The following is a 10,387-nucleotide window of genomic DNA, read 5'->3' on the forward strand; positions in this document are numbered from 1 at the left end:
GTAGGAGGGGTATATTAGAGCCTTATTAGTTTCATTTGAAATCTGTAGATAAATAGGAAAGTTTTATTTGAGGCGTAATGAGATTGTAGCTGTTTGGACGAGGACGGGTGACCCTTGTACACGGATTACGGAGGGATTATGGGTAATAACATTCTATGGCTGTCGGAAGTGGAATATTGATATGAGGCTTCCTTGATGTTTTTTAGCGAAGAAACCGTTTTGCGGTTTCTCCATCTGAGGAGATGCATTTTATCAAGTCAAAATGATGTTCTTATTTCACCCATTATAAGACCTCATAGCAACGTGTGACCAAAAGTACATCAGCTACCAAGGCCCAGCCGCCAAGTGGTTAACTAGAGATGCCTCTTTTCTACTTACTGGTGCATAGCAACGTCAGTCTTTCTTTCAGTTCACCATGTGAGCAAGGGCCACAAAACTCTTGCACTTACACTATCCGTAAAATCCCAAGCATAACCCTATAAAAAACACTTGGGTTAAATTAAGTGAAGCTCAAGCGAAGAATGATGCATTTGGGTTTTACCTATGCCCATCGAGCTGACAGCAACTGTGTGACGGGCAGCCTTAGCAAACCATCTGCTGTTAAAAGAATGCCTTTGATACCATTAGCCCCTGCGGCGCGCTAACATGTTGTTTCTAGCAGCTTCAGCTGATCCTGTGAAGCTGACTGTGGTGGGAGACGACTGCGGGCTTAGAGATTCCTGCACTAACAGCAGGGTGATGTGCGCATACAGGCGTAAAACCATACAGCGATCATAGCTGTAGTGTGTGTGTGTGTTTATCTGTGGTACCTTTAATCTGCTGATGAACTGCTAATTTGATCTCAGGGCCAATCAGTAAGCAATACAGTGTCTGTACATGTTTGTTTGTTATGTTACATGATAACTTCTTGTTTTTTTATTTGTTCATCCTGTTGTATACCCCCCATATATAAAAGGTCTTGTGAACTAGTGAACTATTTTATTTACTAAATAAGTCTTGTTGGAGAAATGATATAAACTCGGCACCGTGAGATACTGGTACAGTTTCTAGTTAAACGTGCAACTTACGATTTGTGTCTCGATAAACAATGGGTTGGTGTAAATGACAGAAGGGGGTATTATGTGTTTTGTCACTCCACACAATTTAGCTTGAACAACCCTTGCTCCCTTCAGCTCCCCACGGCTTCTGCTGCAGGGGCATATTTCTGTGTCAAAACAGTGGTAACAGCTTTATTTCCCAAAGATAATTTCTGAAACCTGTTTACTAATGCAGCGTTCGGTGTTGGTTTAATCTCTCGCGATTTACCTGCATATCTGCTACAGTTATTACATTTGTTGATGACCACTGTGGCTTTTTTCAATTGGAATTTAAACTGTCCTCAATAACCAGGACAAACAGTACATTATTTCAGACAATATGGGTTTAAAAAGAGATTTGAAAAGCAACATAATAACTGAAATTTGAATATTCTTATGTTACTTTAATTTAAATTAATTTAAACATTTTCAACTTGTTTTTATAAGTTATTTCAACTTCAAGTCAAAACTTGACATAGTAGGGTACTGTAAAAAAAATGCAGCATGAAATTAAAACTTGGTTTTGCAAGTCAATTTAAGTTTTGGCTTGTGAAAAGTTGACATAACTTATAAAATCAAGTTGAAATTGTTGAACATAAAAATATATGTTGATTTGACAAAAATGCACTTTAAAAAAAACTTTGCTGCCTTAAAATGTTTTGTTAAATCAACTCAGATTTACGAGTCATGTCAACAGAGATTAGTTGTGACAACTTATAGTTGAGAAAAGTCAACTTAAATTTATAAGTTATAACAACTCACCTGTAGTTATAACAACTCATCTCTAGTCAAGATAAATAATAGTAAGTTGAAATGACTGATAAATCCGAGTTGATTCAACAAAAAAATTTTATTCAGCAAAATATTTTTTACAGTGTGCAAGCGTATTTTTTTAGTGTAGGTTGAAATTACTTGCAAAACTAAGTTGTTTTAACTTCATGCTGCATTGTTTACAGTGTGTCAAAAAACACATTTGTTTGCTGGTGCCTAAAACACCTCAGATTAGAAGGTTGAGGTATCTATGATGTTATAGTATTACTTTGCTATTTTGTATTCTTTTTTCCTCTTCTTTTATTTGTATCGTTGAAAGCATTACAATTTTTTTTGTTGAGAGCATTGTGTTGGCACTGCAGTGGAATGGGCCATGCCTTTGAACCCAAAGAACATATATGCTGGTTAACATCTTGTAAGTCACTTTTGATAAAAGCGTTTGCCAGATGCATAAAATGTAAATGTAAATTGCATTTCTCGTATTTAAAACACATACCATCTGACGCCTAATGTAAAGTTAACAAGGCTATATGTGTTGATGTGCCCCAGTCGTATGGCCGTGTCAAGAAATTTGATAACCCTGGCTAATTGACTTTTTAATTGTAGTGTAATATCTATTGCAGTGTTTGGTTACTGATGTTTGGGGCTTGTGTTATTGCTGCTTTGAGATCCTCATAACAAGTTTAACACACCTTTCCTCTGTTCTTCCCCCATTGTCCTAGACTAGGTCTATGTGCCTGTGAAAAGCCTTTCATTTTTTTTATAATTTACTGTTTATAACATCATCCTACATAATGTAAAGAACATTGTGTGAAAATATAACCTTGATATTTCAATATAATCAAATGTTATGCTTCTAATCTCATAATTAGATTTTGAGACTTTGGCATGGATTTAAGAGACAGGGTCACATACTGTATTATGATAGCATAAACTGATGTCTCACACGTTTGCTATATTGTTGATATGGTGAGGATCATAGGTTGACAAACTCCCATCTGTTCCAAAGCACAAGCAAGACTTCTTCATCCCTTTATCATGCTCTTGTTGAGCACTCGAAGTGTCGGTGTCAACGTGTAAATTATACGGAAATAAGTCTGAAAATTGAAAATGCGAGAGCGTGACACCCCCTTCTCCCTCACGCAGCCCTTGCTCGAGCGTCCCCTCCCTTCCCGTCCAATTATGTTGAAAACGCGGTGGAGAGGGAGAACAGGCGCACCTGACAGATGTTGACCGTTTTCAAACCCCGTGCACTTTCACAAGTTCAAGAGACCCTCTAATTCACTTTGCAGTCGGGACAAAACGGAGCGACGCCACTTACCGCGCTCTCGCGTGCGGCTTTTGGATCACAGATAGACACGCGGGGATTTCAGCTATACTGCATAGGCTTGTTTCTCTTTATTTTGTTTCTTCTTAATGGACATGAATAAAGACTGTAGATCTTAGAAAAACTTACAGCAGTAGACAAAACCTGTGCTTGGAAAATAAAGCCTAGGCTATTCGCTGTTTTTTATATACCAGTTTTAGTTAATGCTGCTGTTATCAATATAACAATTAAATATATAATAAGGATTATTGATATGTAAAAATACATGGCAAGAATTATACTAATTATTATATATGATCAAAACCCTTTTTTTAATTGACCGTTTTTTTTACATCAAATCATCTTAATGGAAAGAACATTATGAGAAAATTAAACCTTGATAGGCTATCTTTAATATTGACTAAGTAAGACCATGCAAAAAATATAAATCATAGCGAAATGAATAGCTAAATCAAACGTTTATGCTTGTTATATCAGAATATGATTTCACATGCAGTGTCACATATTTTCCAGCTAAATACATTGCTAAGCTATATTGTTATGACACATAATTTTAAATTATACATTTTTCAAAGCATTGCGTTAAAACAAATTAACATTTTTTTCTTTTTATTATCAAAATATTGCTACGTAAAATTGTAGTGTTTTTATAACTATGCATATAATAATATAGACTATAGTGGGCTAAGAAATATTCTTAATTTATTATCTTTTAATAAAGTTCCGTATTAATTAATTTGTGTGTTTTGTATGTGAACAGCCTAAAGGTATCTTTGCCAGCATGCTTAAACATTTAGTTTTCATGGATTTTTTTCCCTCATTCTAATTCTATTGACTCATTTTTTTCAAGCCAGTTGTGTAATAGAACAAATAACGCGTAATTGCATAATGGCAATGCCTTTTCCACTAGCACTGATGGGTATGATGATTAAGACATTAACCGACGCGATATTTATTTTTCGCTTCAGTTAACAATAAATGGAGATATTCTGAGGAAGTCTTCTGTGAAATCTGAGCGATGTGTCTGCAACTCCCTCACAACGCCTCCGTTCAATGGCGTGCGCATACGTTTGGAAAGCAGATATGGAGACCTTCATTTTAATTTATTTAATCCTATAAAGCCATACCTTTTCTATGCATAAATGGTAAGGAGTGCTCGTTTACGTATAGTCATCTAAGTTTTTTATTTTATTTTTAAGATAGCAGTGATATATAAGGAAAGTTAGGACTGACAAAACATTGAGGGGAGATTTAAATAAAGCAGAGCCTAAAATGTGGAAGTGAACTATGATGCTCATATGTTTACATCCGGTAGACGGCGATCTCACTCAAAAAATAAAAATAATAGAGCACATGTTGACTAGCCTAAATGTCTTTTATTTATTTGCGTCTTTTTGCTGATAAAATAATTAGTCAAAACAAGCCAGGGATACAAGTGGCGTGTGAGTGGGCTTGCTTACAAAATGCGCTTTATAAATGTGGTCTCTCTAATTTGTGATGTGGATTGGATGATGTTGTCGCTTTTTATTTCAGGAATGATTCGTTGGATGTTAATAGTTTGTTTTAAAATAGGCTAATTGAAATGTTGCTGTATTCTAACCTACTTATTTTTTATTATTAACTCCCAGTCCCTGTTGTTAACGATACAGGTTTTGGTTTTGCATCGCTGATCATTAAAATTTGTTAGGTTACACCAATTATTTGGTTTAACGCACACTAATTTTAGTACTGTTTAGTTGATGACAAAAGGACTCACATGGCACGTGCCCTGGGCGTGTGTCTCCTGTTTCTTAGCAACCGCCACAACAGGAAAACACCTGTGGCATCGATTTATTCAAAGGGTAAACATAAACCAAAAACCTGTATACAAGCCCGTTAATACAGCCTGCTTATTGAGAACTGTTTGTTAGATTTCATGGATTTTTATAAGGACATTTAAAAGACCGACGTATTTTTAGTGTGAAATAGGTAGAATAATTCACAGATTAATAGTTGTGGTCTACAAAACTGACTTTACATCGCAATAACAAACCGTTGTTTGCCGTTTGAGCTTTAAAGCGTTTCAAAAAAGGGAAAATGTTCAATAAATATTAGATCAATAATTTGACTAATGTACTACTTTAGTGGTTAATAATTTGGAGATCATTTCCCCCAAATAACATTTGTCAACAACGATTAGAAGCCAACTGTTTACCTTTCGCACCCCGGAGAAAAACCTTCAGCAGAGCCTGTGGCGAGCTCGCTCTCGCCCGTGCGCGTCACCTGACCGCGAGCCATATGCAAATCAGTCTCATCCTCCAACGCCATTGGCTCTCTCTCACTCATTTATTCCATGTCAAAGCGCATCATATGGCCGCTCTTCCACTAACTTTTCTAGCGCACCGCTGAAAGTAGCTCAAAGACTGGATGTGCAAATCAACCCAGGAGGAAGTTAGTATAAGACAAAAGGCTGACGACCAGCTGCAAAGTTATCATCTGTTTGGATTGTACCTCTATTCAAGTGACCTATTTTTTATAAGGACGTTTTACGCGCGTGAACCAGGCAACGGGGACGCCGAGGGTGTATTGAGTGAATGTTTCTGCGTATGAGCTGAGTAAGTGAAAGCCAAGTTAATGTATAGCATGATGATGGAAACGGACTTACATTCTCCAGTACCCCAAACTAACACAAACACGGGTCACACGGGACCCAACGGCGGGAGCAAAGTTAACCAAGACCGCGTAAAGAGACCCATGAACGCGTTCATGGTTTGGTCTCGGGGTCAGCGCAGAAAGATGGCCCAGGAGAATCCCAAAATGCACAACTCGGAGATCAGCAAGCGCCTCGGAGCCGAGTGGAAAGTAATGTCCGAGGCTGAAAAGCGACCCTTCATCGACGAGGCAAAAAGACTACGTGCAATGCATATGAAGGAGCATCCGGATTACAAGTACAGACCCAGAAGAAAGACCAAGACGCTGCTCAAAAAAGACAAATATTCATTGGCAGGTGGCCTGCTTGCTGGATCTGGGGGCGGAGGCGGTATGGGTCTGGGAATGGGTTCCGCTGGTGTCGGCCAGAGGTTAGAGAGTCCAGTGGGTCATGGTGGCACCGCGGCGAGCTACGCGCACATGAACGGATGGACCAACGGTACCTATTCGGGACAGGTGGCTGCGGCCGCGGCTGCCGCTGCAATGATGCAGGAGGCGCAGCTCGCCTACAGTCAGCACGCAGGCAGCGGTGCGCATCACCACCACGGGCATCACCACCATCCTCACAACCCACAGCCTATGCACCGCTACGAAATGACCGCTCTCCAGTACAGCCCCATCTCAAACTCTCAAAGTTACATGAGTGCTTCACCTTCAGGCTATGGGGGAATATCCTACACGCAACACCAAAACTCCAGCGTGGCTTCTTCAGGGGCCATCGGCACACTGGGATCTCTGGTGAAATCGGAACCGAGCGTAAGCCCTCCAGTTACAACTCACTCTAGAGTCCCCTGTTCCGGAGATTTGCGGGAGATGATAAGCATGTATTTACCGGCGGCTGAGACAGGTGACCCGTCCGTTCAGAGCAGACTTCACGCTGTGCCACAGCACTATCAAAGTTCAACGACAGGCGTAAACGGAACCGTTCCACTGACACACATATGAAAAGATGCGAAACTACGCGTTCAGACTCGAATAACCAAATATTTACCTCTTTTAGAGCATCACTACCTTTTTTGTACAGAATGTTTGTTCTTGTAAATTTTGAAGGTGATATTATTTAAATATAAAACGTAAGACAGGAGGTTGTCGTTGGGATGTCGTCTGAATAATTTGTCTTTATTTCAACAACACTACTTTGGTGAGGTTTACACGTTTGCTAAATGCGAGGGATTCATTCTGATTTATTTGGTGTGAAAGATGGTCCTTTTGTTTAAAACTGGAAAGAGAGTGAGTGCTACGGTGTAAAATATAATCAAGTGACATTGTTTTAAAAGTTTTCTTAAGGGTTTCTCTATCCCACTTTGATTTGTCAACACGTGAGTTGCTGTATTTGATATTTGTTTGTTGTATTTTTTTCTTGTACATTGTGAAAATATTCCAGAAAAATCGATACACATCTGTAAATATAATTTGGTTTTGCCAGAAAAGAAGGAAACGTTTTGCGTTGATGTGAGAATAATAAATTTCACAGCTTTTGCTCTGATTCTGAAAAAATATTTTTTTCTTGTTTTGCTTGTTGGACCTCAAATAAGCAAAGTTATTATTTAAATGTGATGACGTATATTTTTGTTTTTAAGCTATGAAACATTTCTTATTTAGTTGCACGTGGTCTCTCCTGACCTCTCAAAGTAACTTTTAGACTAAATGAAATCTAATCATACGACATATTCTGAATGCAGATAAACATATTATTTTGTGTTCATATTCTTTTAATATAATGACGGACAAATAAAAGCATTTGGGTATCAGGCTACTTCAGTATCTACAAAGATTTAAAAAGTATACCAAAAATCAGTTTACAAAAAATATTGTTTAAATACCAACGTTTAATTTTTTTGATTATTATTTATAATATAATATTTTGTAGTGTCATTATTCTGATGAATTTACGAAGAATTTGTTTAATTATAATTGTATACTTAAATTAGATTTTATCAGCAAATGAACGGCATTGCTGTAATAATTTAATAATTATAATAATAATTATAACAATAATAATAACATATTTCAAGCTAACACACCGGTAATATAAATTCTGTTTAGTCTTTATCTGTTTGATTGAATGACCAGACATTTCAAGTTGTTTTAGACACCTCTGTCCTGCAGATAACCATCCTCTTAATATCTTATTAGGGCTGAAGCTCAGGTTGTATGTGTACAATGAAACCACTTCAGATTGCTGAATAATAATGATTTGTTTTGTCACTGTTTTTGTTAAGCGTGATCAGCTGTGCTGTTCTATAGATTGTATCACCTGACATGACACTGAATAATTATAAGCAGCAGTAGCCGGCTTAAATGCTTTAAACGCACAGGTGTAGTGTTTCTGATATACACGACTATATGAATAACAGTGACCAATTATACTTTACGCCTTTAAACTTAATTCATTATATTATGAAAACTGCAATAATAAATATCAAAACTACACAAATAAATCTGACAGCATAGTGAAATTATAAAAAAGTCCAATGTGACTGTTTGTCAGTTTTAGGTAAAATGTTAAAAACTACTCTGCGGTAGGGAAACATTTTGTAACGTCCTAAAGCTTTTTATCGATGTTACTGTGTCGCATAGGACGGGAGGTTAAAGTTCAAGACCTCTTAAAATAAAGAGTGTCCAATGAAAAACGAAGAATAGCAAATGGAGAGCAAACCACATTATGCGTTGTTGAATGGATCAGCCCCGTGTTTTTTCCCAGTGAGCCCCGATTTGTTCAGACATATGCTTTAAATCCCCTCCACTTCAATTAAACCCGTCTGGGTAGCCCGCGAGCCACTCATGATTATATTTTCCGGATGTGGAATAATTACGTTTTAAAACCTCTCAATTGAATATTTTTTTACTGTTTATTTCCAATACTTTTTGATATGCACTTTTAAGCACAATACTAATTCTTTTTCCCCCTGGCTTATTTTCTTTCACTAAAACTGACAACATAAAAAAATACGAATTTTCTTATAATTGAATCACCGATGGGCCGTCAAGCAAATGTTGCTCGTACCCTCCGTGGGGTGTCAGTGGGATTAAGATGAATGCAGAGTGCGTGGCAGAGAGTGCTTTGTGTCAGGGAGACAGAGGATTAAACAGCCCTAAAAATTGAACCCCCGGGTCAGCAACGAGTCACATTCTTATTACAATGACACACACCGGAAGAGTGACGTGATGCAGGAGCTTTCCAGCAACAAGTGGCAGAATTCAGGGAGGTCTACTTCTTTTTTTTTCTTTTTTTTTAGGAAAAATTAGGTTGACCGTGAGAATATACGTTGGAAAATGTACTTCAAACATCCTAGCTTGGACAAATTAAACGAAGAGGCTACTTAGTCTACATATAATTTACGATTTTTTTACTGACGAAAAAATCGCAACCATAACTATTAAAGCATGTCTTTACCAAAAAAATATATTTTGTGTGTGCATACTTGTGATAATTTCTATACAAATAGGTGTCAAATATGATTTTTTTTAACCTGGTTATTTAAAAAGCCATACATTTTTTCTACACATATCCCCCCATTTATAAGATCACTAAAATATTATGGATTCTCGTCGGTAGACAACATAACTGTTCTTGGCAACATGGATTTGTATTCAGGCACACAAAGAGCACGACCCAACACGGGCACGCGTCCAACAGACTGGGAATCTCACCCTATTCACCTTCACAACTTCTTTTATATTAGAAAAACACTAACTGCAACATCTCACCGTTAAATCTACAATAGCCAGAGACTCCGTGCGAGTTTTAGCCCAGTAAAATTGTCGAAACTGGCTTGTATTTTGTCATTTGTAAAACGCCGATCCTTCGCGCTCGCTGTCCTAAATGTTCCTAATTAGCATCGGATTTATCATACCCCTGCATATTTTCTTGCCTCCTCAGAAAAAGCTGGTTACCGTTCTGCCACGGAAGATTACGGAGACAGATTGCAGAGAACGACTGTGCGGCGGCAGATTAGGGGGGAATAGAAACAGCAACCGGGCCAATAAATTTCTAGTGCAGCCCTTATCGTGCAATTACACGTTGACGCGTTTAACAATCTAGCGGTCTTTTCCCCTAATCCACAAACACTCCAAGAGGCGCGCGACGTTTTGTGCTATAGTGGTTTTAGCATCAAGACGTGGTTAAATATTTACCGAATAAACCGTTCTAACATATGCACATATATTTTAAATGACAACTTTTCTCTTAGGGAAAGAACTGTAGCTCAACAAAGTAATGCGCAAAGCAGCGCATGCATAGGTCATGGGATCCATTCTGAGAAAACAATTTACTTTGATATTTTCCTTGGAATGAAACGTCTAAATGTAAATTGAACTCTATTCCCACATTTAAATAACCACAACCAAATCTGCATTATTTTATCTAGCTACTTAATGGGGTTAATCTGTAGTACAGTAAATCGGTTGGACAAACAGGACCATAGGAGTTTGAGAGACTTGTCTCTCACAGACCCTCTTACTTTGTCCTGTTAGCAGTGTCCGCCTGTGCGTGGGTCCTGCTGCGAAGCGATTGTGAGAGACT

At 37.9% G+C, this 10,387-nt stretch overlaps 1 protein-coding gene across 1 annotated transcript; it reads left to right on the forward strand.

The window, feature by feature from the left end:
• Window positions 1-5,406: 5,406 nt before the first annotated feature.
• Window positions 5,407-7,314, forward strand: LOC135786153 (transcription factor Sox-1b-like). Its single transcript, XM_065295846.1, has one exon. The coding sequence runs from the start codon at window positions 5,788-5,790 to the stop codon at window positions 6,805-6,807; it is 1,020 nt and encodes a 339-aa protein (XP_065151918.1). The 5' UTR covers window positions 5,407-5,787; the 3' UTR covers window positions 6,808-7,314.
• The last annotated feature ends 3,073 nt before the right edge of the window (window positions 7,315-10,387 follow it).

This window comes from Paramisgurnus dabryanus, chromosome 4 (assembly GCF_030506205.2).
Source record: "Paramisgurnus dabryanus chromosome 4, PD_genome_1.1, whole genome shotgun sequence".
NCBI lineage: Eukaryota > Metazoa > Chordata > Actinopteri > Cypriniformes > Cobitidae > Paramisgurnus > Paramisgurnus dabryanus.